Here is a 23,336-nt window from a genome sequence, read left to right on the forward strand (position 1 = left end):
GAACAGATAACTTTTTTCAGAGCTAGACATTGAATTGTTGGTTGGAAAGGATAGACTCAGTGATATTGCTAATAAGAAATAGCCATTCTTACTGCTAATAAGAATGGCCAAACATGGGGCTGGGGCGGTAGTGCATCAAGTTAAGTGCACATAGTAAGAAGCTCAAGGATCCTGGTTTGAGCCTCCGGCTCCCCACCTACAGGGGAGAATCGCTTCACATGTGCTGAAGCAGGTCTGCAGGTGTTTATCTTTCTTCCCCGCTCTGTCTTCCCTTCCTCTTTTCAATTCCTTTCTGTCTTATCCAACAACAGCAGCAACAACAACAACAGTGGAAAAAAGATGACCTCCAGGAGCAGTGGATTTGTAGTGTGATCACCAAGCCCCATCAGTAACCCTGGAGGCAAAAAAAAAAAAAAAAAAGAATGACCAAAACTATTGTGATAATAAGAACTAGAAGGAACAAAGTATGATTTAAGATGATGTAGCATATTGTTAATAGTAGAGATGGAAGAGGCAATTAAGTTGAAGTGTTAGAGATCAGTTATTGGCTGAAATCTGGTATAGTTTGTGGGATAAAGAAATTTTTTTAATTTATTTTTTATTTAAGAAAGGATAAATTAACAAAACCATAGGGTAGGAGGGTTACAACTCCACACAATTCCTACCACCCAATCTCCATATCCCATCCCTTCCCCAATAGCTTTCCCATTCTCTATCCCTCTGGGAGCATGGACCTAGGGTCATTGTGGTTTGCAGAAGGTAGAAGGTCTGGCTTCTATACATCAGATAAGAGTTTAATAACCAACATATATAAAGAGCTTACCAGACTCAACAACAAGACAACAAATAACCCCATCCAAAAATGGGGGAAGGAATTGGACAGAATATTCACCACAGAAGAGATCCAAAAGGCCGAGAAACACATGAAAAAATGCTCCAAGTCTCTGATTGTCAGAGAAATGCAAATCAAGACAACAATGAGATATCACTTCACTCCTGTGAGAATGTCACACATCAGAAAAGGTAACAGCAGCAAATGCTGGAGAGGATGTGGAGTCAAAGGAACCCTCCTGCACTGCTGGTGGGAATGTCAATTGGTCCAACCTATGTGGAGAACAGTCTGGAGAACTCTCAGAAGGCTAGAAATGGACCTACCCTATGACCCTGCAATTCCCCTCCTGGGGATATATCCTAAGGAACCCAACACATCCATCCAAAAAGATCTGTGTACACATATGTTCTTGGCAGCACAATTTGTAATAGCCAAAACCTGGAAGCAACCCAGGTGTCCAACAACAGATGAGTGGCTGAGCAAGTTGTGGTCTATATACACAATGGAATACTACTCAGCTGTAAAAAATGGTGACTTCACCGTTTTCAGCCGATCTTGGATGGACCTTGAAAAAATCATGTTGAGTGAAATAAGTCAGAAACAGAAGGATGAATATGGCATGATCTCACTCTCAGGCCGAAGTTGAAAAACAAGATTAGAAAAGAAAACACAAGTCGAACCTGAAATGGAATTGGAGTATTACACCAAAGTAAAAGACTCTGGGGTGGGTGGGTGGGTGGGGAGAATACAGGTCCATGAAAAATGATGAATGAAATAGTGGGGGTTGTATTGCTAAATGGGAATCTGGGGAACGTTATGCATGTAAAAAAAAAAAAAAGAAGTAGAAACGCAAAGCAGAAAATGACTGAGTTTGGAGTATGGCACCAAAGTAAGAAAGCAGAAGTATACTAGAGTTTGCAGTGAGTACCTCCCTAATACTTCCTCTCCACTTTTCCAAGCTTTGGGTCCATGATTGCTCAACAATTTGTTTGGCTTTGTATGTTAACTCTCTTTTCAGTCACCAGGTTCCAGGTGTCATCAGGATGCCGGCCAGACTTCCAATGTGTCCTGGAGCTCAGCTTCCCCAGAGACCCATCCTACTAGGGAAAGAGAGAGGCAGACTGGGAGTATGGACCGACCAGTCAACGCCCATGTTCAGCGAGGAAGCAATTACAGAAGCCAGACCTTCTACCTTCTGCAACCCTCAATGACCCTGGGTCCATGCTCCCAGAGGGATAGAGAATGGGAAAGCTATCGGGGGAGGGGGTGGGATATGGAGATTGGGCGGTGGGAATTGTGTGGAGTTGTACCCCTCCTACCCTATGGTTTTGTTAATTAATCCTTTCTTAAATAAAAAAAAAAAAAAGAAGAAGGTCTGGCTTCTGTAATTGCTTCCCCGCTGAACATGGGCATTGACTGGTCGGTCCATACTCCCAGTCTACCTCTCTTTCCCTAGTAGGGTGGGTCTCTGGGGAAACAGAGCTCCAGGACATATTGGTGGGGTCTTCAGTCCAGGGAAGCCTGGCTGGCATCCTGATGGCATCTGGAACCTGGTGGCTGAAAAGAGAGTTAACATACAAAGCCAAACAAATTGTTGAGCAATCATGGACCCAAAGGTTGGAATAGTGGAGAGGAAGTGTTAGGGGGGGTACTCACTGCAAACTCTAGTGTACTTCTGCTTTCAGGTATATATTTTGCACTTGTTTATGGATACGTGTGAACATATGCTCTATCTCACAGAACCTGGTCTATATCTAGGTTTTTGGACTTTGTTAGAAAGTGATCCACCTGGGATGGAATTAGAGAATACTATGAAAGTAAAGGTCTCACCCGAGTAATGAAGCTGAAGGGTTGTCATTCCACACGTGAAGTCTCTGGATACAGTCTGAGCTGAAGCATGTTGAGGTGGCTATCGTTGCGTTGATTAGGTTGCGATCGGCAGATGCAATATTATTTGATATGGATTGGGAGAGGCATACGGGAAAGTGGGCCTTATCCTTAGGTTCCAGGACTGGGGGAAATATGGGCTCTATAGTGGAGATGTGAGGTTCCTGCTGTCTTAGGGTTCAAAAAGGCAATCGATAGTTAATGTTATCATCACATTATTTGGTAATTGGGTTAACTTTGAAAAGTCCTTTTGTTAGGGTTTGCTGTATAGTACCCAGTATCTTGTATATAGCTGTGCTATTGGTTGCTTCTGATCTACTTGGTCTAGGCTTTTGAGAGTTCGCATATCAAATACACAGCCTATATATTAAAAAGACTCAGTCTGTGTCTTAAAAACTTCGAGACATACAATTAATTTTCCCCCTCTCATATTAATTAACTAGTGATTTATATGACTACACTTTACTAGGAACACCATTCCCATCACCAAAAGACTGTGACCCATCCCACCCACCCCCACCCACCCCCCACTGGCCCGGGAAGCTGCATGTCTACCCTTCACCACAGGTTTTTGCTTTGGTGCCCTGGGATAAAGAAATTTTAAGGCTGGGGCGAGGGTAGATAGCTTAATAGTTATGGAAAGAGACTACCATGCCTGAGGCTCTGAAGTCCCTGGTTCAGTCCCCTCCACCACTACCACCACCAGCACTGGAAGCCAGAGCTGATAAATAAATGCTTTATAGAATATTGTAGTTACCTGGAGAAGAAATAATGTGACAGTAACGAAGAAGCTACTTCAAAGAGAGCTAGATAGGCATCATGTGCATTTGAGAGACACAGTGAGGTAAAAAATGTTTTAGAGCTGACTACTGGTTTCTTGAGTGTGAAGAGGAGATAGCTATACGTGTCCGAATAGTTTATATATAATTTTTTTCTAGAACGATGACTTGTAGGAACCCATAGAACATAAGATAATATACATCACAAGTAGGTAGGAATGAATTTGCAATTTTTAATTGCCTTAACTAGATAAAAAATGTAATGTCTGTCAATTTATTCCTTCTCAAGATGGTAAAGTAAAAGAGTATTTCATGGGCTATTTACAAATAAACTAATACTTGTTTTAATTTGTTTATTTGAGGGAACTTAAAATTTATTAACAGAAAGTTACTTTCTTTCAGATATATAATGAAAAAGAATTATTACAAGGGAAATTGGATCTCCTTAGTGATACCAACATGGTAGACTTTGCTATGGATGTATACAAAAACCTTTATTCTGATGATATTCCTCATGGTGAGTATGATCATAGAAGCAGAGCTTGTCTTGTAAATTGAGGATATCGATATCAAAATTCTGTGATGTATAAGGATGTTATTCACTAGTCTTTACCATTTGAATGATTTGAAAATTTAGTAGATGACGGTGGAGGGGGACACCTAGGTAGGGGGTTTAGAGTGTTATGCAGGAAGCTCATGTTACACATGTACCAACTAGTATATTTTTACTGTCGACTGTAAACCATTAATCTCCTCAATAAATTTTTTTTTAAGTTCAGTGGACAAAAGGAAAAGTATATTATTTCCACGTTGTGCAAAGTGGCTCAGTGAATTAAATATTAGTCTCTTGAGCACCAACCTGGTCCTGAGTTTGATTCCCAGCATTACATATACTTTTTTAAAGTGTTCTTTTTTTCTCTCCCTCTCTCTCTCTTTTTAAAGTCTGAAACTATTTTAAACATGGTTGTCAAATACCTTCAGTTCATACTACCATCAAGGCTGTGCTTCTGAATGTTTTTTCCTTAGAATTTCCTGAGAATGTTAGTGATTTGGGCTTGCCCCGTTTTTAAGTTTGCATCTTGTGTTCTTTAGATAGTCCATTTTCATACTGAAGCGTCTGCCATAGCCATGGTTTGCAAAGTGTGGCTCCCAGGGATATGAACTCATCACTTGGGAGCACTCGTTAAAAATGACTATTTTTGGACCACTTCCAGACCTACTTAGTCTGAAACTGTTCTGAACCTAGCACTCAAATTGGAGAAGTGCTGTGGTTATAAGGACCTAGTAGGAAAAACTTAAACTTTAACTTGATATTTCTTGAAATTTAATCACAGGTCCCTATCTGTATTTGCTAAACACTGCTGTGGTATATAAAACGCAGAAACTATTATTCTGTTGTCTTTTTTTTAATTGTAGTTATTGATGTCGTTGTTGTTGGATAGGACAGAGAGAAATGGAGAGAGGAGGAGGAGACGGGGGAGAGAAAGATAGATACCTGCAGACCTGCTTCAGCACCTGTGAAGCAACTCCCCTGCAGGTGGGGAGCTGGGGGCTCGAACCAGGATCCTCACACTGGTCCTTGCACTTTGCAAATGCAGAAACTATTATAATAAACAGTATTCGTGTACATAGTTTAATTCTCTGCAGTATCAGGAGCTCTTTAAATTTTACTTTGTGGTGGAAAATGTAAACTCTTGAGGAAAACATTACAGCAGACTTGCTTTGACTTTTCATGACATAGTGAAAGAAATTAAGAGTTAGATAATGTAGATTTAGGTAATTATTTCTTCCACAGAAATTTCCATATGTGTGTACACACACACTGAACAAGAGTTTCTGTTTATGTGAATTTGCAGTGCTGGAAGGAAGCAATTGATTTGAATTACTGTTCTGAAGGTTCCTGGCTTGTGAATGTATTGAGGATAATAAATGTATATGCAATTTAAAGAAATTCAGATTTCCAAATACTTGGTGAACTGTATAATTTAGCATAATACTCCTTTGCAATTTTTACTAGCTTTGAGAGAAAAAAGAACCACAGTTGTTGCACAACTGAAACAACTGCAGGCAGAAACGGAACCTATTGTAAAGATGTTTGAAGACCCTGAAACTACAAGGCAAATGCAGTCAACCAGGTAACTTCTTTAGAGTTCTAAAATTTTCTTTTCAAGTGTGTGGTTTCAAGGACATGTATATGTTTGTTTCCATTTGTCATTACAAATAAGTACCTTTTTTAATATAATTTTTTTATTATCTTTATTTATTAGAGACAGCCAGAAGTTGAGAGGAAGGGGGAGACAGAGAGGGGAAAAAAGAGACACACCTGGAGCCCTGCTTCACCACTTGCAAAGCTTTCCCCCTGCAAGTGGGGACTAGGGGCTTGAACCTGGGCCCTTGAGCATTATAACGTGTGCCACCACCCAGTCCCCCAAGTAAATGCCTTTTTAAAATAACATTTGTATGTGCTTATGGGGAGCAGATGACATTAATAGAGTATTATATAGTAGATTAAGTCCTTTTCAAATGTTAATGTTATTTTTTAAATGTATACTTTATTATGATACAGAGAGAAATAGGGAAAGAGGAGGGAGGCGAGAGACATCTGAAGCCAGCTTCATTCTTTGTGAAGCTCCCCCCATGCAGTTGGGGATCCCGGGCTGAAACCTGGATCCTCAAATATGGTAACTTTTAGTTTTTACTTATTTCACCTCCACACAGCCCCTGCAGTACTAATTTTTTAAAAATTTTATTTAATAATGATTGACAAGCCCATAGGATAAGAGGGATAATTCCCACTACCAATATTAAAATTTTTTTACAACTATTTCACAAGTTATTCTGATCCATTTATGCTGCAGCAGTCTCAGCTACCCCATCTTCCACCTTCCCGGGGTGGGGGTTTGGCATTCTGAAACAATTTTTGGTTGTCACAAATGGTAAGGTATTACTGACACTTATTGATAGGCTGCTGATACTGTTAATCATTCTTCCAAATGGAAACTCACCAACAAAGAATCATTCAACCCATAAAGTCAGTGGCGCTAAAGTTGAGAAGTCTCTGCCTGAGTAATGTGTAGAGAACAGGGGTTGTCTGCTGAAAGGGAAATCTGAACTCATGTTATCACTTGGCTACATTCTCTTATGTCCTTCCAACTTTGATGCACAGCCTAAAAAGAATTAGTGTGGAATTGATAACATTGTTTTATTCCTAACTTCTCCTTGGTTAGCAACAGACTTACTGTTTGATTTCCAAGGAAAGCATGTTGGTTTACTCTGACTTCATGTAAATCACTAGTTGAAGCCATTTGGGTTATTAGAAATAATAAGATATAAATCTACTAAAATTGAAAATTTTCATTGTGGTGAATATAATTTAGAAATAATAAGATATATATCTACTAAAATTGAAAATTGTCATTCTGGTGAATATAATTTTTAGTATATTGAGGAATTAATTTATATCTTGAGATCTTATGAGACATAATCAAAAATTGATATAAGTTTTCAATTGTAAGTAGGAAGGTATTACCAACTATTTTTTGGAAAAGAGACAAATGCATCTTTGAATAATGTCATTTCATTCAGCTTTGTTTCATTATTATGTGAAAAAAGATATCCTCATGTTCAAGGAAGGAAACTATTTCTATAAAGGGAACTTGCCTTCTTTAAATTTTTTTGGGAATTAATGTTTTACATTCAACAGTAAATACAATAGTTTCTACATACATAATAGCATTTGCCAGTTTTCCATATAATAATAATAATACAACCCCCACTAGGTCCTCTATCATCCTTTTTGGACTTGTGTTCTCTCCCCCTCTCCCCACAAACCCCAGTCTTTTACTTTGGTGCAATACGCCAATTCCAGTTCAGGTGGTGGTTGTGTTTTCTCTTCTGATCTTGTTTTTCAACTTCTGCCTGAGAGTGAGATCATTCCATAGTCATCCTTCTGTTTCTGACTTATTTCACTTAACATGAATTTTTCAAGATCCATCCAAGATTGGCTGAAAACGGTAAAGTCACCATTTTTTATAGCTGAGTAGTATTCCATTGTGTATATAGACCACAACTTGCTCAGCCACTCATCTGTTGTTGGACACCTGGGTTGCTTCCAGGTTTTGGCTATTCCAAATTGTGCTGCCAAGAACATATGTGTACACAGATCTTTTTGGATGGGTGTATTGGGTTCCTTGGGATATATCCCCAGGAGAGTAATTGCAGGATCATAGGGTAGGTCCCTTTCTAGCCTTCTGAGAGTTCTCCAGACTGTTCTCCACAGAGGTTGGACCAGTTGACATCCCACCAGCAATGCAGGAGGGTTCCTTTGACCCCACACCCTCTCCAGCATTTGCTGCTGTTACCTTTTCTGATGTATGACATTCTCACAGGAGTGAAGTGGTATCTCGTTGTCTTGATTTTCATTTCTCTGACAGTCAAAGACTTGGAGCATTTTTTCATGTGTTTCTCAGCCTTTTGGATCTCTTCTGTGGTGAATAGTCTGTTCATGTCCTCCCCATTTTTGGATGGGGTTATTTTCTTGTTGAGTTTGGCAAGCTCTTTATATATTTTGGTTATTAGTCTCTTGTCTGATGTAGATCTTCTCCCATTCTGTGAGGAGTCTCTTGGTTTGGGTAGTGGTTTCTTTTGCTGTGCCGAAGCTTTTTAATTTGATGTAGTCCCATAGGTTTATGCTTGCCTGAGTCTTCTTTGTAATTGAATTTGTTTCATTAAAGATGTCTTTAAAATTTATGCGGAAGAGTTCTGCCAATATTTTTCCTCTAAGTATCTGATAGTTTCTGGTCTAACATCCGAGTCCTTGATCCGAATAAGTGGATTTTATGTTTAAAAAACTGGAACTCGTGTTCTGGGAGATGGCTCAGTAGGTGAAGTGTTTGGCTTTCAAGTATAAGGTTTCTAGTTCAATCCCTGGCAGCACATGCAGTACACTAAACCCAGCCCACATTCTATTTTGTGTTGCCCCTTTCTGTTATTTTTAACTTCTGTCTATGAGAAATCACATCTTATCTTTCTAGTTTATCTCACTTCATGATGATTCCTTCAAGCTTCATGATGAAGTGAGGAAGGTGAACTCACCATTTTTAATAGCTGAGTAGTTTTACATTATGTATATATACCACAACTTTTTTTTTTTGTCTCCAGGGTTATTGCTGGGACTCGGTGCCTGTACTACGAATCCACTGCTCCTGGAGGCCATTTTTTCCCATTTTTGTTGCCCTTGTTGTTATTTTATTGTTGCTGTTGCTGGATAGGACAGAGAGAATTGGAGAGGAGGGGAAGACAGAGAGGGGGAGAGAAAGATAGACACCTGCAGACCTCCACTGCTTATGAAGTGACCCCCCTGTAGGTGGGGAACGAGGTTCTAACTGGGATCCTTGAGCTAATTCTTGTGCTTTGCACCATGTGTGATTAACCTGCTGTTATACCGCCCAGCCCCCTACCACAACTTTCTTAGCCACTCATCTGTTGTTGGACACCTGGGTTGTTTCCAGGTTTTGGCTATTATGAGTTGTGCTGCTTTGAACATAGGCATACACATCTTTTTGGATGAGTGTGTTTGATTCCTTAGGGTACGTCCACTTCTAGCCTTCTGAGAGTTCTCCAGACTGCTCTCCACAGGGATTGGACCTATTTACATTCCCACCAACAATGCAGGTTTCCTTACCCCTACAACTTCTCCAACATTTGTTGTTGTTATGCTATTTTCTCAGGAGTAAGTGGTATCTTATTGTCTTTATGTGCACCTCTCTGACAGTGACTTGGAGCATTTTTTCTTACGTTTGTTGGCATTTTGGATCTCTTCTTTGGTGAATATTTCTGGTCATATCCTTCCCAGTTTTGGATGGGGTCATTTGTGTTTTGTTTGATGTTGCTGAGTTTGGTGAGCTCTTTACATATTTGTTTATTAGCTTTTTGTCTGATACATGGCATATAAAGAACTCCCATCCTGTAAGGAGTCTTTGTTTAAAAAGTAATTTTTTTTAAATTTATTTCTTTATTGGGGAATTAATGTTTTACATTCAACAGTAAATACAATAGTTTGTTCATGCATAACATTCCCCAGTTTCCCATTTAACAATACAACCCCCACTATGTCATTTATTATCCTTCATGGACCTGTATTCTCCCCACCCACCCACCCCAGAGTCTTTTACTTTGGTGCGATATGCCAATTACATTTCAGGTTCTACTTGTGTTTTTGTTTCTGATTTTGTTTTTCAACTTCTGCCTGAGAGTGAGATCATCCCATATTCATCCTTCTGTTTCTGACTTATTTCACATAACATGAATTATTCAAGGTCCATCCAAGATTGGCTGAAAATGGTGAAGTCATCATTTTTTACAGCTGAGTAAAAAAAAAGTAATTTTCTTAAATTTTTTTTTTTTATCTTTATTAATTAGAGATAGTCAGAAATAGAGAAGGAAAAGGGTGATAGAGAGGGAGACAGTGACACCTGCAACACTGTTCCACCATTCAGAATGCTTTCTCCCTGCAGGTAGCGACCAGGGGCTCAAACCTGGGTCCTTGTACATTGTAGCATGTGCACTCAACCAGGTGCACCACCACCTGGCCTCAATGCTTATAAAATTTATATGGAAGACTTGATGGTCTCTGGTCTAACACCTAAGTCCTTGATCTATTTAGGGTTTACTTTTGTGTGTGGTAAAATATAATGGTTCAGTTATAAGATAATAGTTTGTTGGGAACTGGTTAGAAATGCACCTGGCCGAGTCCAGGTGCCAGTGTGCACAAAGACCTGGGTTCAAGCCCCTACTGTGTGTGTCTGCATGGAGGAAGAAAGCTTCATAAATAGTGAAGCAAAGTGTCTTTTATCTTCCCCTCCCCTCTTAATTTCTATCAGAAAGGAAGGGGAAGAGTAGTGGATTCATTGTGTAGACACCTAGCCCCAGAGATTTCCTTGCTGACAATATAAAAATAAAAAGATAAATTTCTACCAATTTTAGTAGTATGTTTACTTGAAGTGTCTTAAAAGATGTGTTTTTCTGAGAGACACCAGATTATCACTCAAGCTTGGCATATGACAGTATTAGAACAGAACCTGGGACATCAGGCATGCATGTTCTGCTCACTAATATTGAATTACCTTCTGAGCTCCAAAATATAATTTATTTTGTTGGGGTGGGGGACACACCAGGTGTGCAATTCTACTGCTTCTAGAGTGACTTTTTCATTCTTCATACTTTAGATAGAGAAGGAGGCATCATAGTACCTCTCCACCGTCTGTGGAATCTCCTGGTACAGTAGTGTTAGGTATTGAATTTGGCCTATATTCTAGAGCATTGTCTTAGATGCTATCTATGCTATCTATACATTCTATGGGCACTATCTCCTAGTGCCCATAGAATGTATCAGTTCCCTTGAGTTTCTAATCTTTAAATATGTTCAAAATGTGATATATATGTTTTATTCTAGAAATCATATTTTTCATGCTTGCGTATAGAGATTTAAAGTAAACTTTTCTAGATTTCAAGTTGGAAACTGAATATACTTTTATTTTCTGTGACCTGCAAAATAAACTAATCTTTGTTTTTATTAAGGGACGGTCGGATGCTTTTTGACTACCTGGCAGATAAGCATGGTGTAAGTAACATTTAAACATTTTTAGTTGACAGTGTTGTAATAAAACTGTACAGATAGCTTTATGGTTTGTCACAGATTTCCAAATGAGCTTACTGAATAAGACTCTCATACTTTGTAAACATTAGTTTTTAAAAATTCATGCTGATAGAAAATAATATACTTTACCTTTAATAACAAATTCTCACCTTGATTTATTTTTTTGGAATAGTCACATAGTTACTACCAGTAATGATGGCTTAACATGGAAATAAAGAAAGCTAAATCTAGAAATGTCTTGAGCAATAGAAGTAAGTAGTATTTGTGGAAAATAGTAATCCTTGATCGCAAGGCCTTCATAAGCCTCCAAATAAAGGAATGTTAAGCTTGGTGGATTTGTTGATATTCTAGTTGAGAAAATGTCTATTCGATATCTTCACTTTCACTTTGCTGTGTGCACCATTAACTCTAAATACTGATGTAATTAAGGCTCAGTTTTCCAGAGAACAGAAGTTCTGTTTGCATTATTTGAGTTTATTCACAAAATTTAATAGGCATGGGGGTCCAGAACTGTATATGAATATAATATTAACATCACCGATTCCTAATGTATATTTAGATGATCATGTGCTTTTCTGATCACAGTATTTATTTTTGGAGGCAACTTTTGAAGCTTGATTGCTGAAGACGTTTAAAGAAGTAAATGAGTTGATTTTTAGAAACTTTTGTCAGCATGACAAAAATTAAGCCTTACTTATTTTTCTAGTTTAGGCAGGAGTATTTAGATACTCTCTACAGATACGCCAAATTCCAGTATGAGTGTGGAAATTATTCTGGTGCAGCAGAGTATCTTTACTTCTTTAGAGTGTTGGTAAGTAATTTTTCTTTGTCCTCTCTTGTAGATTATACTGATTGCTCAAGGTTTATGTATAGATGAGTGTCTGTTTTCAACAGTCATTGGGAAAAGGAAGAAAACTACTTAAAAGACAGAGCAAAAGGAAACTTTGTCAGGCCTTCAGAATTTGGTGATTGATTTGACTTAGATTTTCTAAATAACTGGAATTCTAGTGATATTTAAAAGATGTTATGACTTTTTCTTTTGCCTCAAACTCTTTTAATTGTAAGCATAGTGGTTTCCATTGCAGTTTTGATACATTGCAGCAATTTCTCATCTGCCTGAGATAAGTGTTTGTAAAACATTCTTACTTCCAACTGAAGCCCTTTTCTACCATCATGCACCAGGACCCCAGTGCCCTCTCTAGTCCTGCTTATCCACTTACCCCCTCCTCCCTCAGAGTCCTTTGCTTTGGTACCACACAGAGTCCAAGTTTTAGCTTCTTTCCCCTTTATTTCCTTGTGTTTTTTAAAATAACACCACCTATAAGTGAAATTGTGGTATTCATCCTTATTTTAGCGTATCTCGCTTAACATGATTCTTTCAAATGCCATCCAAATTTTTTTCCAAGTTTGGACTGTTAGAGACTGCTGTTATATATGTAGGTATTGGATCTACATAGGTCACTTTGGATAGGTGTTTTTGCTTACTTTAGATGAATTCTCAGGAGAGAAAGTGCAGGGTCATGAGCTAGGTCCATTTCAAGTGTTTTGAGAAATCTCCAGAATGTTTCCCACAGGGGTTGAACCAATTTATATTCCCACCAGCAGTGTAGAAGTTCCTTTTTCCCCACATGCTCTCCAACAATTCTTTCTGTCCTTTCTAATATATGACATTTTTATGGGTGTAAAATGGCACCTCATGCTTTAATTGCATTTCTCTGGTAATCATTGACTGGTTATCTTTTCATGTATGTTGACCCTCTGGAACTCTTTTGTGAGTATTCTGTCCTCTTTTCTTTCTATCCTCTTCATCTTTTCCTCCTCTTCCTTCTCCTTAATCATCATCATCATTATTATTATTTTGCCAAATTAGATCGTTCTTACATATTTTAGCTATTAACCCTTTATCTGATGTATTGATACATGGTGTTTTAAGACCTCTCTTTCTGTCAGGTGTTTGTTTTGTGATGGTTCTTTTTGTTGTACAGAGGTTTTTCAGCTTCTCCTATTTGTTTTTGTTTTCCCTGCAGTCAAAACAGATATTGTGAAGTGTTCTGCCATTGTTTAGTTCTTCTATGTATTTGATTTTTTTTGGTGTAATATCCATGTATCGGATTCAATTGGAGTTGAATTTCGTGCATGGTTGATGCATGGTGATCTTATTCATTTTCATTCTTCTACTCTTTTTTCTTCAATAGCATTTGTTGGAGCAACTTTTTTTTTAAAGATCTTTCTATATTTTAAAAAATATTTCCTTTTTGTTGCTCTTGTTTTTATTTTTATTGTTGTCGTCGTTGGATAGGACAGATATGGAGAGAGGAGGGGAAGACGGGGAGAGAAAGATAGACACCTGCAGACCTGCTTTACCACCTGTGAAGTGACTCCCTTGCAGGTGGGGAGCCTGGGGCTTCAACAAGGATTCTTTTTTTTTAATTTATTTTTTATTTAAGAAAGGATAAATTAACAAATCCATAAGGTAGGACGGGTACAACTCCACACAATTCCCACCACCCAATCTCCATATCCCACCCCCTCCCCTGATAGCTTTCCCATTCTCTATCCCTCTGGGAGCATGGACCCAGGGTCATTGAGGGTTGCAGAAGGTAGAAGGTCTGGCTTCTGTAATTGCTTCCCCGCTGAACATGGGCGTTGACTGGTCGGTCCATACTCCCAGTCTGCCTCTCTCTTTCCCTAGTAGGGTGGGTCTCTGGGGAAACAGAGCTCCAGGACACATTGGTGGGGTCTTCAGTCCAGGGAAGCCTGGCCGGCATCGTGATGGCATCTGGAACCTGGTGACTGAAAAGAGAGTTAACATATAAAGCCAAACAATTTGTTGAGCAATCATGGACCCAAAGGTTGGAATAGTGGAGAGGAAGTGTTAGGGGGGTATTCACTGCAAACTCTAGTGTACTTCTGCTTTCAGGTATATATTTTGCACTTGTTTATGGATACGTGTGAACATACGCTCTCTCTCACAGAACCTGGTCTATATCTAGGTTTTTGGACTTTGTTAGAAAGTGAACCACCTGGGATGGAATTAGAGAATACTGTGAAAGTAAAGGTCTCACCCGAGTAATGAAGCTGAAGGGTTGTCATTCCACACGTGAAGTCTCTGGACACAGTCTGAGCTGAAGCATGTTGACGTGGCAATCATTGTGTTGATTAGGTTGTTATAGGCAGATGCAATATTATTTGATATGGATTGGGAGAGGCATAGGGGAAAGTGGGCCCTATCCAAAGTGAACCAGGATTCTTAGGTGGGTCCTTGCGCTTTGTGTGCTTAACCCACTGTGCTACTGCCCAGACTCCCAGAAGCAACTCTTTTTTTAACCAGAGCACTGCTCAGCTGTGGCTTGTTTTGGTGCTGGGGTGGGGGAGTTTGAACCTGGGACTTCAGAGCCTCAGGCATGAGAGTCTCTTTGCATAACCATTATGCTTTCTACCCTACACCCCCCCCCCACCTTTTTCTGTGTAACTTTTTTTTGGACCCCCTTGTCAAAAATTGGTTGCAGATAGGTGTGGAGGACAGATGTTATGCCTTTTTTTTTTTCTTGCAAGACATTTATCATTTTTTTAGAAAAATGTTTTTTTGAAGCACAATTTACTTGCATTATTTTTTTAATTATTTATTGGGGAATTAATGTTTTACATTCAATAGTAAATACAATAGTTTGTACATGCATAACATTCCCTAGTTATTTTAACAATTTAACAATACAACCTATTTAACAATACAACCCCCACTATGTCATTTATCATCCTTCATGGACCTGTATTCTCCCCACCCACCCACCCCTGTGTCTTTTACTTTGGTGTGATATGCCAATTCCATTTCAGGTTCTACTTGTGTTTTCTTTTCTGATCTTGTTTTTCAACTTCTGCCTGAGAGTGAGATCATCCTATATTCATCCTTCTGTTTCTCACTTATTTCACTCAACATGATTTTTTCAACGTCCATCCAAGATCAGCTGAAAACGGTGAAGTCACCATTTTTTACAGCTAAGTAGTATTCCATTGTGTATATATACCACAACTTGCTCAGCCACTCATCTGTTGTTGGACACCTGGGTTGCTTCCAGGTTTTGGCTATTACAAATTGTGCTGCTAAAAACATATGTGTACACAGATCTTTTTGGATGGATGTGTTGGGTTCCTTAGGATATATCCCCAAGAGGGGAATTGCAGGGTCATAGGGTAGGTCCATTTCTAGCCTTCGGAGAGTTCTCCAGATTGTTCTCCACAGAGGTTGGACCAATTTACATTCCCACCACCAGTGCAGGAGGGTTCCTTTGACCCCACACCCTCTCCAGCATTTGCTGCTGTTACCTTTTCTGATGTATGACATTCTTACAGGAGTGAAATGATATCTCATTGTTGTCTTTATTTGCATTTGTCTGACAATCAGAGACTTGGAGCATTTTTTCATGTGTTTCTCGGCCTTTTGGAGCTCTTCTGTGGTGAATATTCTGTCCAAGTCCTCCCCCCATTTTTGGATGGGGTTATTTGTTGTCTTGTTGTTGAGTCTGGCAAGCTCTTTATATATGTTGGTTATTAAACTCTTGTCTGATATATGGCATGTAAAGATCTTCTCCCATTCTGTGAGGGGTCTCTTGGTTTGGGTAGTGGTTTCTCTTGCTGTGAAGAAGCTTTTTAATTTGATGTAGTCCCATAGGTTTATACTTGCTTTAGTCTTCTTTGTAATTGGATTTGTTTCATTGAAAATGTCTTTAAAATTTATGCGGAAAAGAGTTCTGCCAATATTTTCCTCTAAGTATTTGATAGTTTGTGGTCTAACATCCAAGTCCTTGATCCACTTGGAATTTACTTTTGTATTCGGTTCTTCTTCTAGCGTTTGCCTTTGTATTCGGTGAAATACAGTGATTCAGTTTCATTCTTCTGCATGTTTTAACCCATTGTTTCCAACAGCATTTGTTGAAGAGACTGCTTTCCCAATTTTTTTTTTTTTTTTTTTTTTAATGAGAAAGGAGGAGAAAGAACCAACTATCACTCTGGTACATGGGGCTTTGACTCAGGACCTCATGCTTGAGAGTTCAGTGCTTTATCCACTGAGCCATTTCCTAGACCACTAGATGTTGTCTTAATTGTAACATTTTTCCACTTCTGTTCTCAGGTATTAGAATTCAGAGCTCAGTGGGTTTTTTTCTTTGTTTTAATTATGTATGGGCTTGTTGGGTTTCAGTGGCACTGTAAGAATAAAATCCTAACTGAACTACCTTGTTTTTATCTTTTGTCTATTTTTATTCAATGCTTTTGGTACAAAGGGATAGCTATGTAATGCTAAAGGCAAAATCAGACCTTCAAATTGACAAAATGCTTGCCTTCTAAGTAATTGTACTAATAAAAGTCTTCTAGTCATCATAGTGCTCTAGTTTTAACTATCCCCTTTGTAAAATAATGACTTCACTGTGGGTTAGGAAGCAAGTTCCTAAATCTCTGATTTCTCTAGTTAATCTTTGAAATTGAGAAATGACCTTTTAAGATGGGGACATTTTGCCTTCCAACACTGAAAGACCATTTATTTTGTCTCTATTTTGGGGTGCCCTTTTGCTTTTAGTTTCACATGCTACAAATAGAAGAGTTAGGCTACTATCTTTCTAAGATTAATTTTTTCCTTTTGATGAGGAAGTAAAGCAGTGATATAATTCGGGTGATTTCTAGACTTAAAAATAATTGACAGTTTTTGTAAAAGTTAACTACCATTCTTAAAGGGAATATTCTCAGTCTACTCCCAAGTTTAATTTAAAAAAAAATATTGCTCTTGTAAGTGAATTCTTAATTCACAGATTAACTGTAGTCTGTGCATTGAAGACAGTTATTGGTGCTAAACTTGTAATTCATAAAAAAATTCCTTTAGTTTTACTTTGAATGTTATGAAGGATTTAGTAGAACAGTCATTTATTACTTTAGAAATGTAAACAGCTTAAACCAGGATTGTAAAATCAGAAGCCTGATATGATTACAGGTACATGAAAAGAGTTGGTTATTCATATCATTTGTTAATGCTGAGAGTGAATTTTGAGAATGAAGATTTAGTGTCATGTTAGCATTCTAGCACAGTAAATTTATTGTTGCAAGTCAGTGAGTGAATGTGCCATTTTGCTAAGACATGGAAACTTAAGGTAACTGCTGGAAATCCAGATATTGAAACTCTTCTACCATAACCACCTTTGAAAGCCAGTTGGTATGAAGAGCCAACTGTAATGACATGGATTTGAGCCAGAGCAGTACGCATGAACCTTTTGGGGATTAAAAACTTGCTGCACAGCCACAAAAAGCTTTTATCCTATCACACACATCACATTTAGCTTTTAAATAATGTCATTAGCTTCAGTTTTATAATTAACCTGAAAAGTTTTGTGCTTTTTTTTTTTTTAATATATAAACATCCAAATTATTTTTCCATCTTTAAAGCTTTAGTTTAAAGCTTTAGTTTAAAGCTTTAGTTTAAAGCTTTAGTTTAAAGCTTTAGTTTAAAGCTTTAGTTTTAGCTTTCTTACTCCCTAGCAAATTTTATGTTAAATTAACTAATACTCAACTAAGTTGAGTGTCATGCTATAAATACAAAGCTGATGTTTTACACATAGAACAGTCAAAATAAACTGGTTGATTAGTGCTTGGAATTATGTAGTTGTTTGAGTTTTATCCTATTTTGAGCTACAGAACATTTGTAGTAGATGGACACTAACTGCTTCCTGTTGAAATTGATAGTGCCTAATAACAAAGCTAAGTTTAAAAGAACAGACTATTTTACTTCAGTTGATTTAAACCTGGGCAATGTTCTTAAGATTATTTGAAATCTTGTTAATAACAAAGTTTAAAATCTTGTTACAGGTTTGGGGTAAGTAATTTTAACATTTACTTACTAATCACTTATATATACACACACACATATATGTATATATATTGTTTTGTTTTCAAAAGTAGCCTTTTTCACCCCCAAATTCTTTTCTGTTAGTTGGATTTTTCTTTTAAAATCTATGGTCGGGGAAACATAAGCTATGAAAGAACCATTGTAACTATTATCCAAGATTAGAACTTGACTCTCAGAATGACCTATTGTAGGTCTGTGTTGTATAAATTAAAGCTGGGTGACCCTAAAGTTTACCTTTATTTTAGAAAGACTTGATGATTTTTAGAATAAAAGTTTTTAGCTGCTCCCTATTTGTGAAAAATAATGTATGTTTTTTAAAAAATACCTTAATTTCAAATGAAGCTGTCTTGGTAAGACTTTTTTTTAACATTATTGTTTTATATTTTCATTAATCGTTAAAATTGGAGGTGCAGGGAGCTAATTCAGCACTAAAGCATAGGACTTGCCTGCCAGAGAGCCTAGATTGAATCCCAGCCTCCATGTGCTACAGCTCTCTAAAGACATCTGTAGCTTTCTTTACCATTAAAAGTGTAATGTTACTCAAATTACACTTTACCTTTTTAAAATGGGGATACAAGTACTATTTACCTTACTTTTAAAAAGATTTTATTTATTTATTTATTAATGAGAAACATAGGAGGAGAGCCAAAGAACCAGGCATCACCCTGGTACATGTGCTGCTGGGGATTGAACTCAGGACCTCATGCTTGAGAGTCCTATGCTTTATTCACTGTGCCACCTCCCAGACCACTTACCTCACATTTTTTAACCTTTTCATCATGTAGACCTTTTTGTCTACGATTATTTGAGGTAGACATTTGGTTGAGTATATGTCCCATTGATGCTTAATCACTATTAACCACTAGTCCTGTTTATTTTTTTACTTTCCAAAACTGCCACTCCATTCGTGTCATAATTTTTTTTTTTTGTTTTTGTTTTTTTTTCCTCATTCTAGTAGTAGACAACTGGAGTTTTGGGTAAAGTACTGTTTGTAGTACTGGATGGATACGGGTGGTATAAAACACCTCTTTTTTTTCCTCCAGAGTATTCACAGTATAATTAAATATGAAATGTGATTGCTTAAACAGGTTCCAGCAACAGATAGAAATGCCTTGAGTTCACTCTGGGGCAAACTGGCCTCTGAAATCTTAATGCAGAATTGGGATGCAGCCATGGAAGACCTTACACGATTGAAAGAGACCATAGATAACAATGTGAGTTTAAGGATGTTTTTTCCAAAGTTTTCATAAATGCTCATACTCTCTAGTAAGGTAAACATTGTGTACTTTAAACATAGAAAGAAAGTAGTGTGCTCCCTTGCCATGTGTGCGACCCAGCTTCTACCTGGACCTCTGCCATGTAGGAGATTTCTGTAAGGAAGACACTAAACCAGAAATACTGTGATTCGTCTTGGTTGACCCGATATAAAAATCTCAGTGGTTTGGCGGTTTGATTTGTTTTAGTACATATCTCCAGGGAAACTGTCGGGCTTTGTCTTGGTTTTTAGGAGGGAAAAATTGGATTTTATTTCTGTGATACCTGTTTTGGTGTTTCCCTTGATCAGTGAAAATAGCACAATGCAGTCAGTGCCACCTGTCACTGAAAGTGTTATTCAGAAAATGACAACGTCTTCATCCAAGAACAATATTCCTCATATGTAGACAATATGCTGAAAAGAAGAGGTTGTAGGTTAGGACACTTTTTTCAGAATGATCTTAGTTTATACTTTAGAAAGTTTTTCAACTGAAATTCTGAGATCAGTAATAATTTATCTCCCTCTCTAACCCTCTAGTCAGTGAGTTCTCCACTCCAGTCTCTTCAGCAGAGAACTTGGCTCATTCATTGGTCGCTGTTTGTTTTCTTCAACCACCCCAAAGGGCGTGATAACATTATTGATCTCTTCCTTTACCAGCCACAGTAAGTTATTTCACTTAGTAATCTAGACTTTGATTATATGAAACTTAAAAAGTTACTTATCTCTAACAAATGTTTGGAATTTAAATTCTCAGCCATATTATGTGGAAGAAACAGAGCATTTGCTCTAGATCATTTAGCTTTTGGTTATAAGAAATTCATTGCCTTCCCCAGAGACACACCCTACTAGGGAAAGAGAGAGGCAGACTGGGAGTATGGACCGACCAGTCAACGCCCATGTTCAGCGGGGAAGCAGTTACAGAAGCCAGACCTTCTACCTTCTGCAACCCTCAATGACCCTGGGTCCATGCTCTCAGAGGGATAGAGAATGGGAAAGCTATCAGGGGAGGGGGTGGGTTATGGAGATGGGGTGGTGGGAATTGTGTGGACTTGTACCCCTCATACCTTATGGTTTTGTTAATTAATCTTTTCTTAAATAAAAAAATAATAATAAAACAAAAGAAATTCATTGCCTTATCAACCACACTATTCTTTTAACCAAATCATTACTAACATTTTGTTTTTCCTGATGAAATCAAGTGCCTGAGTGTTCTGTTCATTATTGATTTGAAAAAATGGAAAATAGGACTGGTTTATGAAAATAATTTTATGATGGTGATTTTTTCTCCTTCAGTTGGGCTGAATGTCTGGTATATTACTATTTTTTACCTTTCTATTTTTTTGTTGGGATTAATGGTTTACAGTCAACAGTAAATACAGTTGTTGGTACATGTGTAAAATTTCTTGGTTTTCTGCAAGACATTATAACTCCCCCACATAAGTCCTCCACCATCATGCACCCCCCGCCAGCACCAGACTGCTTTGCTTAAGTGCAAACTCACTCCAAGTTCTGCTCTTTGTTTCCCCTTCTGATCTTACTTGGCAACTTCTGTCCATGAGTGAGATCATCCTATATTCATCCTTCTCTTTTCTGGTTTATCTCACTTAAAAGGATTCCTTCAAGCTCCTTCCAAGATAAGGTGAAGAAGGTGAATTCATTAGTTTTAATAGCTGAGTAGTATTCCATTGTGTGTATATACCACAACTTTCTTAGCCACTCATCTATTGGGCACATAGGATGCTTCTAGGTTTTGGCTATTACAAAGTATGCATAGGTATACACATAGGATGAGTGTGTTTGATTCCTTAGGATATATCCCCAGGAGAGGAATTGCAAGGTTGTAGGGTAGGTCTGTGTATAGCCTTTGGAGAGTTCTCAGCATTGCTTTCCACAGGTGGTGGATCAGTTTTAACCACAGTGTGACTCAAGTCTTGATTATGGTGATGCCTAAGGGGTGAACAGGATCAAGCTTGAAAACTATTTCCATAACCATTAATGCTATTTACTTCAGTCCTTCTCAGATTCTTTAATATATTGGTTATTGCCCTTAGGTAATGGCCTATTTATGCATATCCCTTTTTAAAAATCTATTTTCAGAAATGAAATCCTATTCTAGAATGTCATGCAAGCTTTATGCATATAGTAGCAGTATTAGAGAAAGGCTTTTGTCCTGGGACCAGGCAGTGCACACTTGGTTGAGAGCATATGTTACAGTGCTCAAGCACCTCAGTGTAAGCCCCTTTTCTCCACCCAGAGGCTTCATTAGTGATGAAGCAGTGCAGCAGATAATCTCTTTTCCTCTCTTATCTCCCCTTCCCCTTTTAGTTTCTCTCTGTCCTATCAAAAAGTACATGGCATTGTGTAGTGTAGAAGATAGTATATACTTTTTGCCTATATTCTCTAACATTGTTTCAAACATAAGTAATAAGATAATTCTATATTGTTTGTGTTAACATATTAAATACCTGGTGTCTGCCAATACTTATTCTTGCCATCTTCTCTTAATAGAATTGTGAATATCAAAAAATCAAAATCTGTAAATGTGCTTTTTTAAAATGAGGTGACATAATTCTTTTGTTCAGAAGATTTTCACACTAGCAGGAGGTTTTCTTTTGAAATTATAAATTCATATGTAGTTGTAAAAATAATATAGAGAGATTTTGTGTATGTAATTTCCTCAAGTGTATACCTTGTAAAACTATAATATGTCACTACCAGAATTTGGACAAAACACAGAACGTTTTTGTCACTATCTACATGATCTTCATATCCCAGCCTTAATGAATCATTTGTTTTGTTTGTTTGTTTGTTTATTTATTTATTGGATAGACAGAGAGAAATTGAGACACCTGCAGCCCTGTACGTGAAGCTTTCCCCCTGTAGGGGAGGACCAGGAATTTTGAATCTCATTTCTTTTTGCACTGTAATATGAGGGCTTAACTAGGTACACCACCGCCTGGCTCCTTGAATCCATATTTAATTAATTAATGTTTGCATGTAGTGTAAGAAAGTGGCCTAGCATACACTTCACCATGTGTGAGAACCCAAGTCTGAGCCAGTGGTCATAGTATGAGAGCACCTGCGTAGTGGAAGCTTGCTTGGGTAGTGCAGCGGCAATACTATGTATGGTATCTCTGTGTAGGGGAAAAAAATTGCAGTGGTCCAATTTCTTTCCTTTGCTTGTTGCTGGCCAGTTTTCCCATTTCAGCACCATGTGTCAGTATATAGAACTCAGTTTTGAAAAAAAATTATTTTTATTTTTTTATATTGCCATCATGTTATCTCTGGGGCTCAGTGCCAGCATGACAAATCCTCCACTTCTGGTGACCATCCTCTTTATACAGGTGAGGAGTAGGGGCTCGAACTCTAGTCTTTCAACATGATGATATATGCACTTAACCGGATGTGTTACCACCCATTCTCTGAATATGTGTGTGTGTGTGTCCTTTATCATAAATTAACTACATACATGTGAATTTATTTCTGTGATCCCTATTCTGTTCCATTTACTATAAAAACTGGCAGTTACAAGCTCATGCATTAGTTAAGGACTGGTTAAGTCTGGAGTATCCAGAAAAATAATTGGTTAACCACTGCCATAATCTTATACAATGCTTGGCTTTTTATTTATGTTTTATTCTCTTTTTTTAATTACTATTTCTTTATTGGGGGATTAATGGTTTACAGTCAACAGTAAAACACACAGGCCTTTTAGAAATTACAAAAATGTTTTAGAGTTAATTTATATCTTTGCCCTTAACATGGAATTTTAGAGGTCAGTGCAGATTACCATTTCTGCACTAATTTATTTTGAATCTAAAATGGAGATAATTTACACGTTTATAAAATGTTGAACTTTTCAATGTAACATAATATATGAGGTAGTATGAAATATAAGGTTGAGCAGTGTTCATAGGCTATTAGAGATGAGACTTCCCCACCGTAGATTAGAGAAAAAGAGTACATTTGTAATACAATTCCCTAGTACTCTGGTTGTAAAAAAGAATATGTGGTTTCTTTTCTAATTAAAAGCTAAA

General features: G+C 37.7%; 1 protein-coding gene across 1 annotated transcript in view; it reads left to right on the forward strand.

Moving 5' to 3' along the window:
* Positions 1-23,336, forward strand: part of EIF3E (eukaryotic translation initiation factor 3 subunit E) — a 47,465-nt gene that overhangs the window by 4,551 nt on the left and 19,578 nt on the right. The window contains exons 2-7 of the mRNA XM_007524236.3: positions 3,901-4,015; positions 5,516-5,633; positions 11,077-11,119; positions 11,862-11,966; positions 19,133-19,258; positions 19,837-19,961. Of these exons, the coding sequence (XP_007524298.1) occupies positions 3,901-4,015; positions 5,516-5,633; positions 11,077-11,119; positions 11,862-11,966; positions 19,133-19,258; positions 19,837-19,961 (632 nt within the window). The remainder of the gene's footprint in view (positions 1-3,900; positions 4,016-5,515; positions 5,634-11,076; positions 11,120-11,861; positions 11,967-19,132; positions 19,259-19,836; positions 19,962-23,336) is intronic.

Source organism: Erinaceus europaeus, chromosome 1 (assembly GCF_950295315.1).
Source record: "Erinaceus europaeus chromosome 1, mEriEur2.1, whole genome shotgun sequence".
Classification (NCBI taxonomy): domain Eukaryota; kingdom Metazoa; phylum Chordata; class Mammalia; order Eulipotyphla; family Erinaceidae; genus Erinaceus; species Erinaceus europaeus.